The 26886-nt window shown below is 37.7% G+C and overlaps 1 protein-coding gene across 1 annotated transcript in view; it reads left to right on the top strand.

Moving 5' to 3' along the window:
• The window catches only part of rybpb (RING1 and YY1 binding protein b), a 28442-nt gene extending 3739 nt beyond the window's left edge, over nucleotides 1-24703 (top strand). The window contains exons 3-5 of the mRNA XM_067372901.1: nucleotides 17226-17492; nucleotides 17581-17676; nucleotides 21501-24703. Coding sequence (XP_067229002.1) covers nucleotides 17226-17492; nucleotides 17581-17676; nucleotides 21501-21750 — 613 coding nt within the window. The 3' untranslated portion in view covers nucleotides 21751-24703. The remainder of the gene's footprint in view (nucleotides 1-17225; nucleotides 17493-17580; nucleotides 17677-21500) is intronic.
• Nucleotides 24704-26886: the final 2183 nt, after the last annotated feature.

Raw genomic sequence — 26886 nt, 5'->3', positions numbered from 1 at the left:
ATGGAGAGAAATCCTGGAATGTTTTCCTCAAAAACCTTAATTTCTTTTTGACTGAAGAAAGAAAGACAAACATCTTGGATGACATGGGGTTGAGTAAATTATCAGGAAATTTTAATTCTGAAGTGAACTAATCCTTTAATCTGATTGCTGAGCACATTGGATTCAGGCAGATTGATTATTTTCATGCAGTGTGCCTTGAACTCAGCTGCAGGAGAGTGTGCATGGTGTCGGTAGACTTTTAGGATGATAATTAAAGGCAACTTTTAGGGAAAATTGTTAATTGAGCATAACATTCTCTTTTGCTTAACTGAATCACTAACAGACCTCATAAAGGTTTGGATGTTCACTTATAGACTGGGCTATTTGATGCTCGATAGTGTGCTAATGAAGTGTTGAATGAATTATATATTTGGCTTTCATTATTGTGTATCCACAACTTGCAGGATTGTAAGAGTTGGATGACATCTTTGCCGGAGGGCATGTCTCTCTGTTTTTTTCCCACACAGCAGCTGCACACTTCATAGACTCATTCGCTTTGTGTTACCATGGCAGTAGAGGTTATCTAGGGTTATGCTACTGTCAACCCAGCAAAAATTTGTACTGAATCATTGTGGGCTTGTTCCATGATATGTTAGAAGTGTGGTCTATATTATTTGTGAGGTAGCACTTTTGGATTCAAGTTGCCTTGAGATGGCTTTAATCTTCCGTTTTTACTAATCTGAACTATACAAAAAAACACTCAAGCCTCAAGCAAAGCTTCAGAACTATCTTCTTTCCACTGAGCCCATCCAAATCAAATTTTCTCGCACAGCATTCCTTGCAGACCTTAAAGCATCATGTTTTAATATTACATTGGAATCCTGAGAACAGGAGTGAAGAATGCGACACCTTGTTTCAGTGTCAGATTCCGTGGTTTCTGTGTTCCAAGATGCATATCAGTCACCCACAGGTTAGAGGGAAGAATCCATTAGGGGTTTCTTAAGTTGATTGATGTGCCGGATCAGGGGGAAGTGCCATTTGGCCTTTGTGTTACCTTGATCTTCAATACGGGTGTACTTTTACTTCCCCTGAAGCTCCCTGCCAGGTTCCTGCTAAAGTTTTTCCTCCTTTTAAACAAGTGTCCGAGTAGTTCTGTTTCTTCCTGTGTCGATATTGATAATCAATTGCAAAGCAAACATTTAAGCCACAAGAAACGTTTTACGTTTTAAGTGTGCCTGATTTCGAATGTTAATTGATTCCTTTAAAAGTAACTCCTTACAAGAATGTTCAGTCTGTTAACAGTAGAAAAATTTAAAAACAATTACTTTTTATATTTATTAATATAGGGTTATGCTAACTTATGATTTTAGACATTAATTCATGTTAGTTCATAATGGATTGCTAATTTATACAACTTGAAATATTCCCAATGTATTAGTGGTTGCACTTTATTTTACAGTATGTGCACTTTGAATTTACTTACAGTGTTCTTACCCACAAAAGTACGGAGTAATATAAGGTAACTACATGGGTTAAAGTTTAAAGTTTAGGGGTAGTTTCTGGGTTAGTACCTAGTTATTACCCAGTTAGTGTCATTACTACAATAAGTACATGGTATGTTTATGCGAAACAGGACTGTAAAATAAAGTGCTACCATATTAGTATATATATAAATTATATATAATTTAACATGGACCTCAATTGATACATGCTGTAAAAGTATTGTTCATTAGTAGTTTGTGACACCTAATGCATTAACTAATGTTAATTAATTGAAAGTAGATTTCCCCATCAATTTTTCCCCAGTGCTTGTCCAGTTTTGTTCTCAAACTTTTTATATTATACACACTCAGTGATAGAGGTGGGGAAAATCGATTCACAGATGCATTGCATTTTCGTGGACTAAGCTGCAAAAATCCTTCGCTTTTTAAATTATTAAAAATTCTGTTTATTGATAAAGCATACACAGGACAAAACATTGCAGATATAGATGTTTGCTGTGTGCGAACTTGCAGAAACGGCTTTCTAGATGTATCTGCAGCAGCAAAATACATTTACATTTAAAGGGAACATGTATTAACTCCTCAGTGTATATGTATGTACACATTCAATAGTCTCATGCACATCCACAGAAATCAAGTCACACACTGATTGACAGTTTAAGCTCTTTCTGATGTGTTATTTTATTTACACTGAATGAAAGCTGCAGAGCCGCCTCTTATTGTATTTCTATTGATAGACCAGAGCAGACATTTTACTATGGGTTTTTTACAGAATCTTTCCATAGAATTGGGCAACTGTTCTCTTTAACTCACCAGTCACTGAATCAAAATTCATTCAAATGGTGAGGTGTCTTCAACACTACCACCCATGATACTCAACAGGCTGTTTCAGTGTTGACTGTTTCTCTCGCATGTCGTGTAAAGGTAGACAAGCAGAGCAAGCAGATGGAATATTGAGTATGTCACGGTGCAAGAATTTCATACAATCTGTTCAGCTGATTTTTTTTTTTTTTTATTCTATGGGAAATTGAGGCTTTAAGTGCCTTGTTCCGCTTGGAAAAACATAATATTGTCTTGACAGTATTGATTCGTGAAATCAACAAGGATGGCTTGGATTCGGTGTGTGTAATTGACGGAGCAGAGATTTACAATCCAGTAATTTTCTTCGTCATTGCATGAGTGCAGATTATTGAGGATAATGAAATTACATAATCAGACTGTGCTAACACTGTGTCAAATTCCCCCATGCCTCTACAAACACACTTAGACACACTTTTGCTTATCCACAGTTATCAGCATTTAGACCTGCTCTAAACCACAGGCATAAGCTTTTAATCTATACCACTGTGTTAATTGAGGGTTTAAAACTTCTTAATGAGATTGTAGACATTTAAGTGAATGAGCACAATAAGGGTCTTTCAGTAGACTAGAGTGAAAATGAGAGATCGGAATACATGGATGAGATTTTGTCTTGCAGAGGTCAAATAGAGGTGTTGAGTAGTGATAGACCAATATGTTAGTCAGACTGATTCATCAAATAATATATGGCCATTTTGTTTTTTGGGATTGGCGGAATATACCAACAGGTAATGAACATTTTTACAGATATAACAACAATAATTGCACGGTTTGATGCGATATGAGCTAAGCGATCGTTAAATTTAAAAACCATTGGCAGTGCTATTTATTGTAGGCCTAATGCTTTTTCCCTCAGTTCGTCAGAACAAGAGTGGCAGGAACGTTTTCCGGTGAAAATTCCTACTTTGGTCATACTTCAAGACTACAATCTGTGATATCCACCGGTATGGTGACTGACGGCAAACATTAGATTCTTCCTCGTGAACGAGCTGTGCCGATGCACAATGCACGTAAAGATAATGATTCCGCATATATAACTGCAATTGCAGGTTTCAAACAGATGGCGACTAAGAGGCAAATCTTACGGACAACAGCTTTAAATTGTATTATATACAGTGGGGACCAAAAGTCTGAGACCACTAGTAAAAATGTTTTGTTTCTAATATATTTTTAATATTAATTTATATTATCCGATTAATAGTATGAGTGAAAAGTTGATTTTAATCTTAATTGTTTTACATATTAAAACTTATATTACATCTTATACTTCTCAAACTCTTATACCTTATACCTTTCTGATTTTTTTGAGGTTTAAATAAGATGTTGAATCCAAGATTTTCAGAGAATTCACAGACTTTTGGACCTCACTGTCCTGGTGATACTGGTTGATGCTTAGTATTAAGTGTGTGTGCGTGTGTGTGTGCGTGTGTGTGTGCGTGTGTGTGTGCGTGTGTGTGTGTGTGTGTGTGTGCGTGTGCGTGTGTGTGCGTGTGTTTGGGTGGGCTGAAATTGGCTTGAAAGTGATTTAGCAACAGAGAAATTGCTGTCCATGTGATTCTGAAGGGAGCCAGATGACAAGGCACCAGGGAGGAGATAAAAAAGGACCCAAAAGAATAGAGTGAGTGAATGAATGCAAGAGAGCGAGTGTGCGTGTTGTACGTGTATGTGTGCTGTGAGGAGGGGGTTGTGGGCCACTGCATGCTGAGTTTGATGGACGGCTCTGTTGGGATGTGCTCACTCAGCCAAGAGGCTCTCAGAGGGAAGGCAGAATGGAGCACATCATTACCCAACGCAGGGAAGCACTGGGCTCACCCTCCTTCAACTACCGCTCTCCTCCTCCTCTTCACTCGCCGCATGTCATTCAGTCAGTGGAGCAGAGGAGGCTGCCGTTCGCCTGACTCATGCATATATCACGTAACACAGTCAGTGACGTTCGGTGACCACACTTAATCAGCTAACTGAGTAGGAACTGAATCTGTTTCGAGTGAGGGACGCTGCCTTGCAGTAGTCTGCGGAGCAGAGCGCTGATGAAGATGGTAAGGCAGACAATGGAAGACGAAGTGACTGACAGCTTGTCTTGATATGAGCTGGAATCTGTTTTTGCCGAAGGGAAATATAAAGCTATTACAATCTGCAGCTCTGCTTGTATATAGACGTTAGCGCTAAGAGGATTAGTCGGCCTACTGTATTGCTTGCTGATGTGTTTTTATATGACATTGAAATTCTTCAGAGCAGAGAGGGCATGGATTTGCAGATAATGTATGAAGGTGATGGCAAGGGAAATATCTTTTCTGTGAACTCTTCACGTGAAAGTTTTATTTTACAACAGCAGTGTATTTAAAAACTCTGGCCCCTAGAAGTACTTGGACTCTCACAAGTCACATGCAACATATAAAATCAATCAACATCTGCTAATAAATTACTTTTAAACAACTTGATTTAAAAAATATATATATATTAGGTTTTTTTTTTTTTTTTTTGACAACCAGTCTTTAAATTCTGTTTGTCTTAATTTTAACCCAAGCTTCTGTTGTTTTTAATAAATTAATACTTTTTGTGTACTTCAAAAATGTCTTTAAATGCCCCTTGCTTTTGTTTTAATGCAGTGACTTTAAGTGTGACTTGTGTTCAAATACTTTGTAGGCCCACTGTCTCCAGATATTTTATTTGAGTGTGGGAGTAAAACTCTGTATTGAAACTTTACTCTCAGTGCAAAAGTGAATCACAAAGGAGCAGTTCAGTGACAAGACATGGTTTTCTATTTGAGCGTTAAAAAGCCCTTCTTTGTTGCATTTTTACTTATTAGTTTAGCAGAGCATGCCAGTCTAGACATAAATATTCAGTATATTGTTGTGTTGAATAGGGTGCATATTGCACCGCCTTTAGCTCATTCATACTAATTTGAAAAGTGACCTGTAATTATACAGGTCAGAGGCAATGGCAGGACACAAGGTTGAGTGAGTCTGATAGAAAAGGAATCACTCTTTCAGGTCGTCATATGAAAAGAAACACGGAAAGCTTCTGCTGATAGATTGGTCCCTATGTGGATTAAACACAAACACTACACCTGGTTTGCAGTCTGAGTAATGAGGGGAATTGTGTGGTTTCCTTTGGTGAAAGGTCAGACAACACGGGAAGCTTCTCTTGGATGGATCAAAAAGCAAATAGATGTTTAGAGAGAAAGAAATGTTCTTTTTACTGTTGCTTTTTTGCTAGAACAGGCCCACAGAGAGTCTGTGCCTGATTTCCAAATACAAAATGCAGGGCATATCTTTTTTATGCCACTCGAGGAACAAATCCCATGTTTTTGTTGTGGAAAAAAAAAAAGAAGAAAAAGCTTTGTACTGGCAACAGTCATATATATATTATATTATTATATATATTATATTATATTATATTATATTATATTATATTATATTATATTATATTATATTATATTATATTATATTATATTATATTATATTATATTATATTATATTATATTATATTATATTATATTATATTATATTATATTGTATTATATTATATTATATTATATTATATTATATTATATTATATTATATTATATATGGAAAAAATTAAGAGACCACTTAACATTGATTTCTGAACTTGAAGTGGTCTCTTAATTTTTTCCATAGCTGTATATTAGTCCAATTAAATTTTATTTTGTTCATTTAATGTTTGTAATTTTTAGTCTAGTGTTGTGAAAAGTACCAACTTCAATACCAAGTCGGTACTGAAATTTTAAAAATGTGACACTTTGAGCGCTGTTGAGTAGATTCGTAAACGCTTCTGATTGGCCATTGTGTTCACATGCTCAACAGATATGTCTGATTGGCTACGATGATCAACGCATAGGAGTGTTTGACAGCACACGGAAGTGTTTGAATTTGAAGGCATTTTGAAAGCGGGAGTATTTGAAAGCAGGCGTCTATCAGTGGGCCTGTCCGCTGATAGATGCCTGCTTTCAAACGCTCCCGTGTGTATCTGTGTAAGCGCTCAGTGAAGAGCGTCATTGATGTCTGTTTTACAACATGTATTTGGAGCTTTGATAATTGTAGCTATTCGCAGACATATCTGATGAGCACGTGAACACAATGGCCAATCAGAGGTGTTAACGAATCTGCTCAATAGCGCTCAAAGCATCACATTTTTAAAATTTCGGTACAAACATGGTAATGAAGCCGGTACTTGACAACACTAATTTAGTCAGAAACTGTGTTAGTTTTTAAAATTAATAGGGAATTAAATGGCTTTGAGCTCCTAAGGTGATGATCAAACTTTTCTGCTTCTCGATTTGTGTATAATGGCTTTTAAATACTTTGGCTGATTTCACTTGCTTTCATTCTAATGGAGTTTAATTCTCTTTTCCATTTAGTACATTTTGCCGTGTTTAAATCTGTTCTGCAGCATTCCATAGATTTCCCGCCAAAATTGGTGCAGAGAAAAAAACCCCCAGCAGATTGCATTTGGGCTGCTGTTTGGTTTTTATTTTTATTTATTTACTTGCTTTAAGTTATCGGCTAACTGCCCCATTTTTCACATTGCATTTCACATCCACATCTTGGTAGAGCAGTTAAATTTTTCACTACAGCTGAGATCTCTCCCCAGAGAGCAATTTCCTCAGGGAAGAAGGAGGGCAGAATCCCTCCAGAAGGTGGAGATGAATGTTTAATGTCCTCCACCCAGTTGAGAGCGACAGAACAGGAACCCAGGGCCTGTTCTCTAGGTGCTCTCTTCGCTATCTCCGTTCTGTACAGCAGGCACAAAGCCACTAATCGCTTAGTAGAATGGCTTATGGGAGCCCGGTCCCAGAGCTTGTTCAACACGCGCACACATGGCAGCTTCATCATCCCCCACCAGCCAAACGCTTAATGCTGCTACGCCAGAGGATCAAGGCACTCTGCGAACTGCCACTGCACATAACTGTCGCGTTTGCCGTGATGTAAGAGGCGAATGACGTTAAATCTAGTGGTGAAATTCACGGATGCTGTCAGGAAATGTCTAAAAAGCGTATTTTTAGGACAAAATATTAATGTTTTTTGCATTTGCTTTTTTTTTTCCATTCAAAGTCCTCCATCTGAGATGAATTAAATCCATAGGCTCAGTAGAGAGTCTGGGTTTAGTTTAACTAGCCTTGTCCTTTAAATGACAACAGATTGCTTTTTAGATTGCACTCTGCCTATAAAGGTACAGTGCCTTGTAGTCCAGTACCATGCATAAGTAGCAGATATGTATCCCATTGACCTGATTGTCCTCTCTTCAGGGCACTTTGTGGCCCCATAGCATGTAAGAGTCAATGACCATGATTGCCTGCTTATGCTGCACTTGAATTGGAGAGCTGTGCTAATTGAGCGCTTTTTTTTTGTAGCCTCTCTTCACTGGAGCGTTCTCTCATTCTGTCTTGCCTCTACAAGCAATCTGTTTCATTTAACGCAACCATAATTTACTGCACCGCTAACGTTTGTGTAACTGAAGCCTAGACTGGAGCCTCACGGAAATGCCAACCGCTCCAGGAATTAAAGAGCCTCCATGTGTGGTGTCATTAATTACAGCGCATCAGTTTAAAGTGACACGTGCCACCATGGGGGGCTTCTCAGACCAAGGCTTGTTTTCACGCAGTCCTACAATTAGAAATTGACCAGTGGTATATTTTAAAAATTAATAATTTATATTATTTAATGCCTTTTTTCTGTTTGGCAATATGATAATTACCAAGATGTAATTATTTATTTTTGTTTTTGTATTTTTGTATTAAACAGATAAAGGGCAATAGCCAGGTACAAGAAGCCTCTTAAAGGGTTAGTTCACCCAAAAATTAAAATTCTGTCATTAATTACTCACCCTCAGGTCATTCCAAACCCACAAGACCTTCGTTCATCTTCAGAACACAAATTAAGATATTTTTTGATGAAAGCAGAGAGGTTTTTTTTAATCTCCCATAGAAAGCAACTAAATTACCACATTCAAGGTCAAGAAAAGAAGTAAAGACATCGTTTAAAATAGTCAACATGACTACAGTGCTTTAACTTTAATGTTCTTGAAGCGTCAAGAATACCTTTTGTGTGTAAAATAACAAAACAAATAAAAAATAAAAAAATAACTTTATTCAACAATTTCCTCTCCTACGGCCTTAACGATGTCTTTACTACTTCTCTGGACCTTGAATGTGGTAATTTTGTTGCTTTCTATGAGAGATAAAAAAAAAAAATAAAAAAAACTCTTGGATTTAATCAGAAATATCTTCATTTCTGTTCTGAAGATGAACTAAGGTCTTGTGAGTGTGGAACAAATTGAGAGAGTAATTAATGACAGAAATTTCATTTTTGGGTGAATAACCCTTTTAAGCTTAGAAAACCTTGTGATAACCCATAGTTATAAGGGCAATTCCACGCAAAGGTCATCTTTACTATGAAAAAAAAAAGTTTTAACCAAAAGAACAAAACCCTTTTTAAATTGTCCATTTAGGTCTGTAATATACTGTATTAATGTGCTCTAACAGAAATTTTAAGAAAATTGCCTTGTTTATCCACAATATATGTGGTAAGTAACAATGCTTAAATTAAATTTTCAACCAACCATATTTCATGCTTTCAAAAAAGGGATCAAAGACCCCATTTTTTAAACTTTAATTTTAGCAGTAAGCATTGTGTAGAAAGATGGATACATGCCTGAGAAATAAATACACTCATTTAGTCATAACAGCACTGCCTGATGAATTTATAAGGGCTAGAATAAAGAGGTCAGGACGCTTCAGTGCTCTGTCACGTCCGTAACGTTTTAATGATTAAGTTTATGTCATATAACAATTATAAATGCAAATAACTTGAAACTTTATATGCAAAGCTAAATTATGTTTATGCTTATTAGGATCAACAATTCATTTCACTACGTTGCTGTGAACAACCATAATAAGCGTTACGGACGTGACCGTTACGGACGCTTCATATTAAATCCTATGAGTTTGCTTCTTTATATTGCTATCATCTGTTTCAGGCTTACCATATCAGAACATACCCAATAATCGCAATACTCTTTGTGCTTTGTTAGTTTTAATATGAAAAAGGTTTAACTTTCAAATTCAGTCGATTTTATTATTTTTTTTTTTTTAAAAAATTAAACAATAGATGTCGCTCTTTAATAGCCTACGGCGTGTGACAGATTAGCTTCTGCAGCGCCTGTAAGCGGCGGATCAGGCGCACATGAACCGATCTTCTCTTCCTCTTGCCAGAGAACGAAATATGAACATCAAAAGGTAGGCCTATATGATACAGTACAACTTATAGAAGAGCATTGTGTCTCATAGGACACTTCCCTCGGGAATTGGGATGTCGCGTTACCTGTTGGTTAAAAATGAATAGCCTAGCCTATAATGATCACAATCCGCGCGATCAAACAAAATGAAAATAATACGATTGCAATAATTTTGACTTGAAATAAAGTTTGATCATTTTGACTCAAGACTCCGCTTTAAACTCTGAAAACTAGACGAAAAAAACCGTGTGGTCATTCATACACAAAACATAAAACTGACATGATTGCGATTGGCAATAGTGTCAATCGGTTCACCTGACTGTGGGGAAAACATGCGATTTTAAACTGCTTTATGATAAACATTAATATTTGTCAATGTATTTTAGCATGCAGTTCTGTAAGAAGGAAAATCATGGTCTCTAAATTGATTCTTGAACAACGCACATGCTTGTCAACATGAGAAATAGGTCTAATCTATAACCTTTTGCAATACAGAGTATAACGTTACATTTGTATAAAGTTTAGTAAAAAGTTGATCAATTGTGGAGTCTTACCATACTGGTATCCCAGATTTCAATATTTGGTGGTGTACATGCTTGCTTGAGGTCTCTGTGAAAGTTTTAAAGCAGTTTTAAAGCAGTCTTCTGTGCCGCTTTCAGACCGGTCACATCCGTAACGGAAAACTGTCACATCCGTAACGTTGTTTTTTCCTCATTAATGCGAACACGAAAAATGAAATAAAATTATTATTTTATGCTCTGTGGAGAGCCAACCCTTCTTTATTCGGTGGGCAGTATTACTTTTGGTTTGCGCAATGTAATTCACAGAATTCTTAAAAAATATGTTGTCACCCAAAACTTAGTGACTTTTTTTGTCACGTCCGTAACGCTGTATATTTCCCTCATCTAAAAAATAAAACAGTTGAGTAGACTGACATTTTTCTAATGTCTGGACTCCTTTGGTAAGGGATTATGAATATATAAATAGACGGTTCAATATGTTGCTATTAAATGCATTCTTTGAGCATTTATATTTCAAGTTTTGACTCCAAATGTCACGTCCATAACGCTGGAATTGCCCATAAATAAAATACATTTTCTTGGTTGCAACTGGGCCCAGTTCTTTGTAATGAGACTTCTAGATCTTAAAGATTGTGTAGTGTTAGTGACTTTTAGTGGTCTGTGCATTTTCACTTGATTTAATCTGAGGCTTCCCTTCTAATCAAGTTGGTTTCTGTCCAACAAGGGCTTGAGCAGTAGGTCTATGTTTGGAGTGGAATACTAGCATACTTCTTACTGCATACCGCCCAGTAAACGTAAGTATGCTGCAACACATTGCAATTCAATTCATTAAGTGCCATTCATTTTTCTTCTTGGAAGTAAATATGAATATTTTACATTTATCAATTTTTGCATAAGAAATTCTTATATAATTATTTAGCCAGGTTAAGTCACGAGTCAAGTTGTAGAGTAAATAATGATTGATGTTTCTTCCAGTTCATTAGTCAAACTGTAAATGGAATGGGTTGTCAAGTGGATTGCATTGTGGGATACAGTGTTCTACACGGTGTGCTATATTGTGTACTGCAGATTTTGTCGAATGTAGGTCATTCGGGTTCTTCATGCATAAAGAAAATCCACAATGCACAGTACACATACTATATACAGGAGAACTGGACCTTAGTTAGAGGTGGGCAACATTTAATTTGATGCAAATGAAAATAAGGTTCTGAGGGACGGAGATACAGTCCATTCAGTAGTTTGTCTTACTGTATAATTTACACAGTGTAATTGTATTATTTATTGGGGCAGTTATGGCATAATAGCAAGTCAGACTTGTAACCTGAAGGTCACGGGTTTGAGTCTCAGTACCAGCAATAAATGTAGGTGGGGGGAGTGAGTGAACAGCACTCTCTTACACTCTCATTACCCACAACTGAGGCGCCCTTGAGCAAGACACCTAACCCCCAATCGCTTCCTGTGTGCCACAGCAAAAAATGTCTTCCTACTGCTCTGGGTGTGTGTTCACAGTGTGTGTGTGTGTTCAATACTCACTGCTGTGTGTGTGTGTGTGTGTGTGTGCGCACTTGGATGAGTGAAACGCAGAGCACAATTTTCGAGTATGGGACACCATACTTGACGTCACGTCACTTTCAGTTTCACAGCACAGTATTTTTGTCAACAGGAAATGTTTTGAAAAGACATACTCTGTTTTGTCAGCTGAATGATGGGCAACAAAGTATACTACAGTAATTTGTCCCTCACAACGTATGTTCATTCAAGTGAAATTAAATGTGGCATATGCCCTGACTAATCCATAGTAAGAGTAGTATGAATTTCCAAAACACAGTCCCTCAACCACAGTGACCTCTCTCATTCAACTCCATTCAAGTTTCCCTTGACTTGGCAACCAACGTCTGTTTGCTAATGTGAGTTTGGTCAGTGTCCATCTCAAAATGTATGCCATTACTCTCTTTCCACTGGAGAGGTGCCACCTGTGTTCATACACGAGTCCTAGTCAACAGAGTGAGGTTGTGATGAGGCAGTCATGTGTCGATCAGTAAATAATGCATTGTGTAGTTTTTGTCGTGCTCAGGGAGTGTTGACAGCAGTCCTTACATGCCAGTGAGCTCTCGTGGCCGAGTTACAGCTGGCACTGATTCATGGCTCAAACACTCAGCCTGTTTCTGTCTCGCTGAACTGCCCCTGATACAAATCTCCCCGCGTGGCAGGAGATCCACCGAGGGGAGGTTAATCAAATCAATCACAGGCCTGTCTGCCGCGAGACTCCCAGGCTAACCTCAGGTTGGAACGGATTTCTGGATCCCCCTCAGGAGGTAAACTAAGCCAAGTCTCTGTTAAGTGGAGGATCGTGCACTTTTGACAAAACCCCTATCTGGATTAGAGCAAATTCCCCAGTGCTAAATGTACTACAGTGGATAGACCGCTCTCTAACCCACAGTTCAGCACACGGTTAATCTCAAATGTGAAGACGCATAATATGTTTCGTTAATGTATGTTTCTGTCGATGGATAAGCTCTGCACGCGTTTTTATCATGTTAATCTATTGCTGACATCCCAATTCCTCACATGTTGGTTTGTTACTGATCAGCATGGCAAGTGAAGGAGACACAATGGTGATGGAGCTGCTGCCTGCATCATATACATCTCCTGTCTGGGAACATTCTTGCTTCCCAATTCGTTATAACGGCGATGGTCGAAAACGTGGAAAACTTTGTTTGATGTGAGTGCCGTATGCTCAAAGCAATACGTCTAACGATAGCGAGTGCAAGTTAGACTGAAACGGCACACATTGCCTTCTGTGTTTATACAGGCACTCAGTGCTAAATCAGACAGACGCAAAACAATAACAAAAACACTGGGTAGGGCTTGACAATAAGGACTGCCTGGAGTGAAAGACACTCAGGACAGTTGCGCGTTTTTAAGCCTTGACCATTTAAACAAGCGCAAGATAGAGAATGTGAAAGAGAACTTGTGCACATTGTGTGAGAAGTTTTCTCTGTGCACATCTGAAGCGCACAAGCCACGTCTCAGCGTGCGAATACTAAATTAAGTTCTCTTTCACATCATCTTGCACTTGAATGGACAAATTTAAAAAAAATTCAACATGCCTGTCTTGGCAGAATCTTAGTCATAGCTAACAAAAACAAGATTTATTATGTAAATTGTTTCTAATCAAAAATGTTTTTTAATGCTTCATAGTTTTATCATACTCTGGAACGGATATGTTGCCTTTTATAGCATAAATTTTGTATATTTTCACTTTTAAAATTGTTTGCTTTTCATCAGTTATTCTGCAGTGTGTTAGTTCCTGATCTTTGTTTTTTTTTCTTCCCTTGACCAGCACAGACCTAATGTAAACTATTCCCACATGCTCTAAAAGATGCTCTCCAGTATCTTTTGCCAGCGGGCCCTGAAGCTCATCTAGATTCCTTGCAGAGGTTGTATTGATTGGAGTTGTGCTGGCCTCTTGAACATGATTCCCCATTATGAGGGATTGATTGGCTTCTCATTGGCTGGTCTCTGCGAAAAAGGCGTCTGTATCCCATCAGTGTGTGGAGTGAAAGAGCCATCGCAATCTAAGAACCACAGGTTTTCTTCAAACAACCAGTAGACAGCTGTTAGTTTTATCCAGGGTTATCTATTGATTTTGAGTTGAAGGGCACCAGTAAGTCTTTGGATCACTAGAGCTGCTTCTATCAGTACTTCCATTGCATTGTGCCTCGTTTATTATTCTGTGACCTCTTACGCTCCTAACCAGGCACAACATGACATGTTTCTAATGACAACCTGTTGCTACAAATGCTGTGCAGTGCAACAGTCATAGCCAGTCAGTGCAATGTGTGGATGGGTTGTTATTATGCATGCTTTCTTGCAGTCATAAATGTCCTCTACACAAATATGTGAACACAATGATTCAGACTCATTTTCTTGTGTTGTTATATTCCGAAATGATAACTCACGTTGAATTCTCAGACTTATTTTCTGTGTTTACTGTTATAATAAGAACACATGTTAAGCAGACAGTGCAATGCATTGGCCAAGCCTTCATGCTTGTGCATTTGCGTAGAGTACGCGTCTGGCCGTAATCTTTCATTCATGAGTTTTAAGAATCTAACCGCCATCTAAACAGCTAAACATTCCCTACTGCGACTGATCTGAAATATTGAGGTGAAGAGGACTCCTGAGTCTAAATGTTTAGACAAAGCAAAAAACACTTGCGGGCTTCAGCTCTTCCCCCATGATCAGTTAAAATCCTCTGTTACCCCCAGCTGCTGCCAGATGTTGGCCATTATGCTTGAGGAACGCGAGTTGGCTCGGGCTGCATGGCGCTCTGCCTCAGATCTCAGACACAGCCCCCTCGGCTTTTAATTAACTCAACACTGCGCCGAGTAGAGAGAGCCTCCAGCGCGCAGCCGCTGCCTGTCTTTCCACCGTTACAGAATGTGTGTGCGCACAGAAGCAAAAGAAAGGTTTCCTTACCCACATAGATAGTAGGGCTGCTGGATTATGCCAAAAATCCTAATCACGATTATTTTGGTCAATATTGAAATCACGATTATTTACCACAATTATAGGTGGGTGATATGATCAAAGTCTTATTTCACAATTATCAATACTTCAGCAAAAACTAATTCTAGGTTAATGTAAGTAAAAGTCCTCAAATAGATACAGAAGACAAGTAAACAGTCAGCAATACCATAAGAACAAATTAACTAAATTACAAACAAAAATGACAACCTAAAATGGAACAAAAAAACAGATGAAATAAATACGCTTTTCAGGAAGATGTACTAACATTGGTATTCAGAAATTGAATCAAATGTAAAATATCAGTGCTGTAAACATTTAAATATAGACTAATCCTTATTAAAACTACAGTTTATTCATTCAAGAGCAGTGAGTGATTTTATCTGTCTTATGTTGTTTAACAATAATGACTGCAGCAGATTTATTAGGCTGCTGTCACTTTAAGAGCTAATGCATTGATCCAATATACTGTTATACATGGACTCTTTCTCAGTGTTTACATTCACTTAAGACCTAACCGACTGTGTTTACAAGGATACTGCATTTCGACATATTTGTGTGTAGGCCATTTTACAGTGTAGGCACGTATCGCCCCGTCTCGGAGTCGAAGCTCACACAGGTGGCTGCCTTTCGCAGCTTAATACACTTTTTTATTTTTTTATTTTTTTTTTTGTAATTATAAACTTACAACATATAAGTTTATATGTATATATACAGACTGACAAACTACACAATAAAACAAAACATGTGAAAATATCAAATACAACAAGAGGATAAGGGGGAGTTATCAGAATTACATTGACTTTAGGGGGTGTTTGATATTTTCCTTTACTCTTCTTTCCCTTCGTCTCGCCTCATCTTTCTGTCAACACTGTAATATCATTAGTAGTTATGCTAATAATATAAATATTATGGGGTTTGGCATTGATTGGGCTATTTATGATCGTTCCTGGGGGCGGGGAAGAAAGCTTTCCCCCCAACTCCAGCACCCAAACCAGCCCAATCAATCTCCAGAGGCCAGAAAGCCTCATATTCCTCACTCTAGGTCTTGCGTGCCACCCGTCCTGCAAGTCACGGAGTGCAAACTCTGCTCTTCACTTTCTCTGCTCTCTTAATAAACTTTTAATAACACTGTTTAGTATTAAGCATGTCATGCAGTTTAGCAACAGTTGACTGAATTTTACCCTTATTTGGCTTATTTGGATGTCAAGTTTGGGCTTTTAGCGGGGAACAAAAGTGCACCCCTGTGAAGGAAAGGAATTTGCGCGGGAAGAAATGCGGCGGCACAATAATCTTTTCACAACGATTATCTTATTTTCATAATTGTTGGAAACCAAAATCGAAAAATCAATTACGATTAATCACACACCCCTAATTGATATTATTCATTAGTAAAGGAATTCATATTCTCAGTTTTATAAATCACTTCTTACCTGGTTTCTTGTAAACCTGGTATATTCATAATGCACATGAGAAGAGATGAATATTGTGCAGTTTCTCCTCAGCCTCAGTTCAGGCTTGCACTTTTGTAAACTAAGTTCTCATGTTTGAACTTTCAAATACATAAAGAAAATCTGTGAGTAAGTAATTACTTTACATGAATATCTGATTTCAGTAAATAAGTTATATTTTGGTCTGTTCCTCAGGCAAAGATATTTTATAGCTTCATTAGATTTGAGATCAAGTTGTATGGACTAGTTTTATGGCACTTTTTTTGGACTGCCCTTGACCGAAAAGAGCTGCATGGATATTCTGCATTTGTGAATATTAAAGTAAACACTTTCTTCTCTGTGCTACTTTTTATATGTAGCTTGTTTGTTTGAGAGGAGAACCAAACTGAAAACCGCTTTCTTTCCGGTTTGTGACAAATGGGGCCAAACCTTCTAGCTAATCTGATTAGTCCCTATTACAATGACATGCTGCAAATGTCCCACCCTGTGATCCTCACAGTCATTTATTAAAGGAGTAGAGTAATGAGATTACACATTCAGCAGACCCACACAGCTGGCGATGGGCCGTCATCACATTCAGGGACCAGTGAAAGGGTTTTCGTCACAAAAATTCCTGCAGAGGACATTACCTGGCTAGGTATGTCTTAATGTCTTCATCACAATACACAAAATCTGTGCTTTAAAATGGTTTTGTGGAAACACTGACTGAGGTAGATTACATGCAGACATGCGATGGAGAGCAGACTTTTTGGTACTCTACATTGTTCTAGTGAGTGCTGCTTGATATAACAGTTCTTCATATTTGAAATTAGACATTTAAATTAGCTCCTAACCACTAGTAGCAAACGTGGCTTTGTAATTTGTTCTGAATGCTTACTGCATGAATGGTACCTCATCTCTGTAAATGCAATGGGTTTTTCCCAGTCCCTAAACCCGAGGGACAAGGCAAGGTTATTTTCTGTGGTAATCAAATGCAGAGATGATGGAGCTTGTGTTGAACCAAGATCATTCATTTGAAAAGGACATGCTTTAGATATTGAACTTGTACTTGTCTATAACCTAAAGGCTCACCAGTTGAGTGAAGAGTTTGCGCCACTCTGATACTATATCAACTCTGTTCGGCCCCACAGGAAACCCCGGATAAACTCCCAGCTGGTGGCACAGCAGGTGGCCCAGCAGTACGCCACTCCTCCTCCCCCAAAGAAAGAGAAGAAGGAAAAGCCCGAGAGGCCTGAGAAAGATAGGGCTGAGGGGGAGCGTCCAGACAGAAATCCACCCGACAGTGAACACACAGACAAGGACAAGAGCGAGAAGGAGCAGCCTGAGAAAGAGAAGAAGGACCGGGAGAAAGAAATCACCCCAGCCATCACCAAGAAACCCAACAGCAAAAAGAACAAGTCCGTTTAGTCACCAATAAGAATTTGAGAAATGTCTGTCTGGTTTTCTGTTTTTGGCATGTTTAACCAAAAGAGTTTCTCTTTACAGACCCAAGTCAGACAGCCATCAAAGCCCACCCAGTGAGCGAAACAGCATTCAGTCCGGCAAATCCACAACCAAAACCAAGAACTCCCACATCTCCAGGTATCTCGCCTTTATCTTCGTATTTATTCTTTTTTTATTAAAGTATCGACAGGATCATATAGCAGCAAAGTGAGTGGAGTGGAGCGACAGCAGTTTCCCCACAGAATTCTGTAATGACAAATCTGCTTTGTTTTTTTGAGGGGAACCCTGTTCCAAATTTGCTTTTTAGCAAAATTTGTGATGAGTTACCGCTCCACTGTGAAGTTCTTCTGATATATGTGGCTGGACACAATATGTATCGAGTGAAAAATTGTTCAATCTTCCTTTTGCCTTCCTTCCTTCCTTATGCCTGCATACCTACTGTAATTGAGTACCAATCAACCAAAATGCCAGCACTTTTTTTTCACACTCCTACTTAACTTTGTTTGACATGTACACTACCTTTCAAATGTTTTTGTTTGAAAGGAAATGATGAATGTGTCCTTGTTGAATAAATGTAAAAGTGACAGTAAAGACATTAGGGGTGTCTCATTAGAGACATTAGAGATCTCGCGAGACTAATATGTGACAAGATTTCTCGTCGAGGCGAAAAGTCTCGTGATGTTGCCATGACAGAGTGTTAGGATGATTAGGAAAGAATATGCCACCGCTACGTTTACATTACGCCTCTTCTGTCGTTTTGCATTGTATTTAAATAAAAAACATTTAATTCAGCTGGATAACGGTCGCCGCTGCTCCATATTTACAGAGTTACACGCGATCGTGAAGGTGAAAATAAACGCGAGCGCGCATTCAAATGCGATTTCAATACCCCGCATTTTGAAAGCAGCTCCCTGATGAATGCAAATATCTCTCAATATGAAAGCTATATTAGGCTGGGCAGTGTAGTTGTAACCATCTCTTAGCTCTGTATCTAAGAAAATTTTGGTCTTATTTGCACTTGATCAGTTTGTGGAAAGGAGTTCAGTTAGGAGGTCAAAAGTTGAAGAAGCTCATAAATCATCTACAGTAAGATCTGGAGAGACTGAAATCATACAGGAGAGAAGTCAGTCTGTTGAGTTTGTGGCAAAACCTTTTACAGTGCTTGAGTATTGTTGTCTTTTACTGCATATGATAATTCATACTCAGAAAGTAGAACTGAAATGACATTCATTACAAGATGATTAGTTAAAACATTTCAAATACACCTGCAGAATATTTTTTCTAGTCGTGTATTTCGCCATCTTGTCTCGTCTCGTCTTGTGAGATACCTGTCTTGTCACACCCCTAAAAGACATTTATAATGTTACAAAAGATTTATATTTCACATAAATGTTGCTCTTTTTCAAAGAATCGTGAAAAAAACTATTACCTATAAAACTATAACTATTACATAAAATTTAGCAGAGCAACTGTTTTGAACATTGATGATAATAAAAAAAAAATTCTTGAGCACCATATCAGCATATTAGAATGACTTCTGAAGCATCATGTGACACTGAAGACTGGAGTAATGATGCTGAAAATTCAGCTTTGAAATTACAGGAATAAATTACATTTTAAAATATAGTAAAATAGAAAACAGTGTTATAATATTTCACAATATTACTGTTCTTACTGTATTTTTGATCACTTAAATGCAGTATTGGGGAGAATATACTTTTAAAAAAAAAAAAACATCTGAACGTTGTGTAATTAAAAATAATAATGACCCATTGCTTCATTGTTTTGGACTTCATCGCATGTAGTATTTTGGACTTTTGGATTGTGTTTCCGCTCTCCACAGGGCTTTTGTACTCATTTTTCCTGCCAGCATAAATGTTGTATCCCATCAGTATTGGTGTCTATCCTTAAATTTGTTCTTTTTGTGAGGGCACTCAACTGTGCCACCAAATCAGGTGCTGGTACCCAAAGCCCTGCCCCTCAGCAATGCTCACATAGTCTGGAAAAGCAAAGACACTTCTAATTAGCACCAGACACTGCCATACAGTCACATAAACATGCTTAATTCTGCTTTCTAAAAGCCCAAATAATGGTAGTGTAATAATAATAACTGCAGTTGAAGATCTGGCTTGAGAATGTGTTGTAAGTCACTCTGACAGTGAACAAAGCTGGCAGTCAGCAGTGACGAAAGTCACTGTAGAAACTGCTCTGATTCACAAATGCCTCCTCTCTCTCTTTCTCTGTCTGTGTCTGTCTCTTTCTCTCTGAATGAGCGAGTCGTGGGCTGATCTCAAATGAGCAGCACAGTTTTACTCCCACACACGCCCTGTTGGCTGCCGTCCCACCATTCTGTTTCTGTCTGCTTCTGCCAGCAGAGCTCATTGTGTCACATTGTCTTGGAGGCATACTAACAACTGAGGCTAATGCCAATCAATGAGATTTAGCTTTGTGCTTATGCCATGCACACAACCCTGGAAATATATGGAAAGATTTTGTGGTAAACTTTTGTGTAAATGTCTAACTTTTGAAATGTCTGCTGTTCAGTTTTAATCTTGCTGATCTCTGATAATCTTTGTGTACTTTGCTGGTTTCTGATAGAGCAAACAAATGTTCAGGAAATGTGAACCTGGCCTTATTTTTTCTCATTTCACCTTTTCACCTCACATTTCTGCATTCTAAATGGTGTTTAGGGATTGTTGCTCCTAAATGTTAGTGCTAATAATGTAACTTGATTTTATTTTGTTACTTTTTTAAAGAGAGAATAACATGTTAGTTGCTACTGTCTTTTGCATTAAAAGTTGTGTGGGTGGACTGTTTTTACTGTGGACAAGTATTTGCACCCTCAACATGGTTTGCATGAGAGACCATACCCCTGTTCTTTTCTGCATTTCTAAATCAAAATCATGCAAATACTGTGAAAGGTAAAAAGCAGGTCTTTCCCCCTTTGTCTAACCATAGAAAACTCATTGTTTGTTATAGATGGGCCCAGAGGGAATCTGTACCTTTTTTTTTTTTTTTTTTTTTTCTCCTCACCATTTTCTTCTGTTTTTAATTATATTTTATATTTAAAGGATTAGTTCATTTTCAAATTAAAAATTTTCCTGATAATTTACTCACCCCCATGTCATCTAAGATGTCCATGTCCTTCTCTCTTCATTCGAAAAGAAATTAAGGTTTTTGATAAAAAACATTCTCCATATAGTGGACTTCAATGGCCTCCAAACGGTTGAAGGTCAAAATTACAGTTTCATTGCAGCTTCAAAGCATTCTACACGATCCCAGACTAGAAATAAGAGTCTTATCTAGAGAAACCATCACTAACGTTCTAAAAAAAAGAAAAGTATACATTTTAAAGGGATAGTTCACCCAAAAATGAAAATTTGATGTTTATCTGCTTACCCCCAGCACATCCAAGATGTAGGTGACTTTGTTTCTTCAGTAGAACACAAATGATGATTTTTAACTCCAACCATTGCCGTCTGTCAGTCTTATAATGCGAGTGAATGGTAACCCGAACAATAACAGGCGAAAAAACTTGCTTAGACAAATCCAAATTAAACCCTTGTTCCAAGAAGCATTTCTTTTAATTATCAGTGTAAACAGTTGTGCTGCTTCATTTTTTTTTTTTTTTTGTGGAATCCATAATCCATGAACATTTCTCAGGATTCTTTGATGAATAGAAAGTCACTTTTGATCAATTTAAAGCATCCTTGCTGAAGAATATTTAGCAGCAAAGTCTTACTAACCACATAGCATTTAAAATCTATAAATTTGAACTGCATTCCCAACTTCAACAAAGTTACCTTGGTTTTGTAAAATTGCAAAGAGAAAGCAATAGCAAACATGAAAAATTAATTTTATCGTCTTCATTTTAAAAATTGAAGCCATGACTTTAGTGATCTAAATAGCATTCTTTGTCGCACTACCCTCCTGAATATTTCTCTCTCTCTCCACGTCGGCAGGCCCAAGCTGAAGAACATTGACAGGAGCACAGCCCAGCAGCTGGCCATCACTGTGGGGAACGTCACAGTGATCATAACAGACTTTAAGGAGAAGACCCGCACCTCCTCCACCTCGTCCTCCACAGTCACCTCCAGCGCCGGCTCTGAACAGCAGCACCAGAGCTCCGGCTCCGAGAGCATGGACAAGGGCTCATCCCGTGCTTCGACCCCAAAGGGAGACCTCTCAGTCGGGCACGATGAGTCATTCTGAGCGCCACGGACGCTGTCGAGACAGCGGGGATGTACTTCGCCTCCGTTTTTTTTCCCCTCATCTTGCCCTGAGCCAACTCATGTTCATTTCCATCACTGAAAAGGGGATGTATAGTCCTCTTACCCACAAACACTCACATACGTACACATACATTTGTGTGAATGGTGCAAACTGAACCGTTGGGCGAACTGTACCTCCTTTCCCTTTATGGAGGCATCCCACTCTTGTATGTGTTGTTTTATATTTGTACGTGGATGTGCAGCTGAATCAACTTTTTTGTTTTGTTAAAAAAAAATTATATATGTAAATGTCCGCTGTGCACAATAACCACCGACATTTTAACTATTCTGGACCATTATTGCTCTTATTTATTATGTTGCATCTTTCTACTTTTAGAGATTTTGTTTTTTTTTGTCAGTTTCACACAGCTAAGGTAGCTCAAGCCGACGGCTCCCCTTTAGTGTTGAAACAATCTTGTCGGAGATTCCTGAGAAACTTCCCACAATGGTGCTAGATACACTGTGAAATGGTTTCAGTCCTCAGACTGACGTTCACACCATAGAAACAGATCCCTCTACTCCCGAAAACAATGGAAATACTTGTGTCCTGGTGTCAGGCTGCATTCTTCTGTTGCATTGTTTTGGGATTTTTTTTCCATTTTGCGAGACTCATCTGAACATTTGTGCACTGGGGGTCCCTAGATCTGGTTTCGTCAATGAACTAAACGGATGGTGTTTTGCATCCGCTTTGTTATGGAGAAGACAGCTGGGATTCAGAAACTACAAGGAGCATGATGTGAGCTTTGGATTTGAACATTCGGAACTGAGCTTTCTTAACGCTCACTTGGCTTAACGTCTGGTTTTGCAAATGTATTTGAAACGTTTTATTTGACAGCTTTTGATGGTCTTTCATGGTCTACATATGATATATTGTAAAAACACTAAAAGGGTTTGACGTCTCAAAGGTTTGTAGGCCTTTAATGTTGAAGATTTTTTTTTTTTTTTTGCGTTTACTAGTTATTTTTGATCGAAATAATAAACCGATTTTAATGTTAGGGCTTTACTTAGCTTTGTTTTAATCTGAAGACAAACTTGTGACTTTACCCCCTATTTTCAGAAACATGATTTACTAAAACAGTCCCAGCGCTAGGAATCAGAGATATGCTGAACATAAACTTCAAACTCTCATTGAATGCATGAGAACTCTCACAAGCATTCAGTACCAACATTTTTAAAAATGAGTTTACTTTAGTGTCACACAACATTGACACAAGCATGATTTCATTCAATATTACTGCTCCCCATTGACTCAAAATACTCAAGATGTCTAGCTGGCGTTTCTCACAAATCCCAAGGTCAGCAAATCGTCCCTTTGAACTGTATTAAACTTGTACAAAGTATGTGTATATGATATGAGTTTTATTTATTGAAGGACCAAAGGAATTTGATATTGATGACATGCTAGGCAAATGAATAATTCAAAATGTAATTACCATATGTGTGATATATAACATTTTAATAAAGTCTCTAATATAATCCATTTCAAATGTGTAATTCTTGTCCTCTTGATATATGCAGAATATTTGTATACTTGTAAATTCATAGACATTCAAGTCAAATCTGTAAAGACAACACTGACTTCTGTCATTGTACTTGCGTGTTAATTCTGCTATGGCACAGAATTATTACAGTGAACTCCCATCAAGCTGTTTTTCCCTCCTTGAATTGTTCTTTTAATCTTTTGTATGTTTTGAAATGAAGAGATAAAAGGACATTTTTTTGATCCACTGACCACTTTGATGCTTTGAATGGGTTACTGTTTCTTTTGAATTTCAGCAGAAGTAGACAGACTAATAAGCATCTTGTATAAATGAAGACTTTACTGGGTTGTATTGAGAGGGTAAACGTGTGTCTTATGTATTTGTGATGTTAACCAACCAAACCGGTATTGATTGATGGATACAAAGCATTTCAGTTGTATTGATATTGATTTTGTTTTCTGACCCAATTAGATCAGTGCAATTCAAGATGGACACTATTTGTAACAAAACAAAACAAAAACAAAAAAAATCTTTTCTTTTACTCAGAAGTATGCAAGGTAATAACCAGAACGGGAGATGTTTGACATCACAAATCACTGGGGTGATAATTATTCTGCATTACTCAGAATATTGAGATTTTTACTACATTTTAACCCCTGCAGAGTTATCGAATTTGCAGTGTATAGCTTAAGACAACATTTCGTAAAATGTATGAATATAGCCATTTTTTCACTTGCCTTATCCGCTGTCAGAAACGGTTACCTGAATTTTGTAAAATTGTAAAGGAAAAAAAGAACAATGAATTGTATCTTAATTTATTTAAATTTGAGGAGAAAAAACAATTGCTGAGTTTAAATTGCTTATGTATAACTCAAAATGGTGCAAAAGCCAACATAATAGGCTATGAATAGCAATGGAGCTAAAGGTTTTTTTTCTTTCTTTTTTTTTTTTTTTCTTTTTCACGCGCAAGCAGTTCTGTTCTTGTGTACGACCAGTAACCTTAATTTACTGTGTAAAGATGGTTACATTTTTTTTTAGCTTTTTTTGTCAGAAACCCAAATTTAGAATGCTTGTTTACATATGTTATAGCGTTAACTTTGTGAATTTTCAGTGTACCTGTATAGTCCTGGCTTCTTTAATTTTGTCAATATCTTGTAAAAAAAAAAAAAAAAAAAAAAATGTTTTTAATTGTTTCCTTTTAATTTTGTTAGTAAAAATCTTTTTTCCCCTTTGTTTTGTTCTTGCGTAGTTGCTGTTATTTGTAAATTTTGTGTGGAGCTCATTAATTTCACTTGTAAATGTACATTTTACTTCCCTTTCTCTTCATTTTTTTAACTGATCACTGCTCCTTGTCTATAGCTGATACAATGCTAACATTTGACAGACTTCTGGCATGTGCACGACTTTGCTTTTAGAGGCTTCTTTATCATTTCCCTTGCTTAAAGTAGAAATGTCTATTGATGCATTTTGCTTGTGTTTTTTTCCACAAATAAAATGTTCAATTTATCTAACGTGCTGTTTTTGGTACTTTTTTATACTGTACTTCACACCCAAAGCTAAAATAACTGACTAAAGGCCCGTTCACACCAAGAACGATAACTATATTTACGTAAACAATAACGGTCTGTTTACTGTAAGCTCACGCGCTGCGGTTTCAAAATGTGTACAACATGTTTTTGCTGTTCTTGTTGCACTTATACAGCTTTAACCAGCAGATGTCCTCAGCCAACACGATCACATGAGAATGCGTATCAATAGTACGAGTTTGTAATCTCGTAGAATATATACGCCAAAATGAGTTTTGGCGTGCATGTGATACGCACTTTATGGCGTGTATATGATACGCTCTTGGTTAGGATGGGGGTGGGGGAGTGGGGGGTTCGTACGTATAATACGCCATAAAGTGCGTATCATATGCACGCGAAAAACTGCGTACCATAAGCACGCCAAAACTCATTTTGCCGTATATATTCTACGAGATTACAAACTCGTACTATTGATACGCATTTTCGTGTGATCGGGCTCCCTCAGCATGCTATGTTTCGAGTAAATAGCTAACGTAATCGATGCAATCTATCAGTGAATTTAGCTGACAAAGTCAATATAGTGGAATAAAATCAACGCCTGGTCGTTTTTCACTGCAACTTCAAAGGAAGCAAGACAATGCTGTCGAAACAAGCGCTGGATACCTGAGGTCATTTTATGTTACACTTTTTGCTAGCCTGGCATAATTATATCATCCTTAATATTCTCACCATTTATTCAGAGGGTATGACCGATTGTTTTCCATATATCCATTTTCTTTAAAGTATCCTTGAAAAGGGGGTTGAATTGTCAAACAGTGGCGGCATTTTCTGGACCTCGGTGATTAAGTTCTCCTCAATGTCTACCATTTTAAATGCACGAGCCCAGAATGGATTCTGATTGGCTGTCAGGTTTTTATTGTTCAACAGCTGGAAAAAAAAAAAAAATCTTAAAGTGATCCCAACGATATCATTTCTATATCATTATCATTATAGCTCTGGTGTGGACCTATATCGTTATCTTTATAGTTATCATCCTTGGTATGAACAAAAGCAATGACTTTTAACCAACTGGTCTCAAGACCAGAAAATGTCCATTTAATTTATTATATCTTCATGTTATATTGCTTTAAAAGAAATGTCATTTGGATATTTGATCTAATCCAATGAGATTGATGTGAAACGCAGCTGAAGTGTCCAAATACTGTAGAGCATCATACTACTGTTTAGCCTGATGACCCTTATGAGCTTTTGATGCAAATAATTTGGTATGCAGAATAAAAGCTTTCTCACCACCACTCTGAGTGATGTGTGCTGCTCTGATAGTGAGTCCTGGTACCCTGAGGCATGCTGGGAGCTGTCTGGTCTGGGATGGAGATGTCAGAGTAGAGCTCTCACCATTCATGTAAAACACTGACACTAGACCCAGAGGAGACCAAGTGCTTTAGCCCTACTGAAAAATTCAGCTCCTTTCCTCTTCCTCTAGCTAAAAGACTCACATCAATGTTCCTCAATCCATTGAACTAAGCTATATGGAGGCTTCACAAACTTAAGGCACTACCATCGGCACCAGTATTGCAGGCTGGTCAACGCCGAAACTTTCAATCATTTCAACTATGTTTGCTGGCGACTTTTGAAACAGCCAAGACAATTTGCGATACATTTTTTTGTCTGGTGTCACATTTATAAAATAAGACATGATGGAAGAGAGGCATGTGATTGCAGTCACATTGAAGCTGAAGCATGTCATTTCTGTGCCACTAGTGCCACTGAACAGGACTGCAGAAATAAACATTGTTTTCAATACAGCTTTCTGAATATGCCCACTGTAAGCCATTGATTGATTATACACTCTAAAAAATGCTGGGTTAAAAACAACCCAAGTTGGGTTGAAAATGGACAAACCCAGCAATTGGGTTGTTTTAACCCAGCAGTTGGGTTAAATTTTTGCCCAACCTGCTGGGTAGTTTTATTTAACTCAACTAATGTTTAAAAATTACAGTATTGCTTACTTAAAATGAACCCAAAATATCTTGAAAATTAACATTTATTAATATGTTTAATAAATGAACA

This window comes from Chanodichthys erythropterus, chromosome 21, assembly GCF_024489055.1.
Source record: "Chanodichthys erythropterus isolate Z2021 chromosome 21, ASM2448905v1, whole genome shotgun sequence".
Taxonomy (NCBI): domain Eukaryota; kingdom Metazoa; phylum Chordata; class Actinopteri; order Cypriniformes; family Xenocyprididae; genus Chanodichthys; species Chanodichthys erythropterus.
This window is presented reverse-complemented; position numbering and strand designations above follow the sequence as displayed.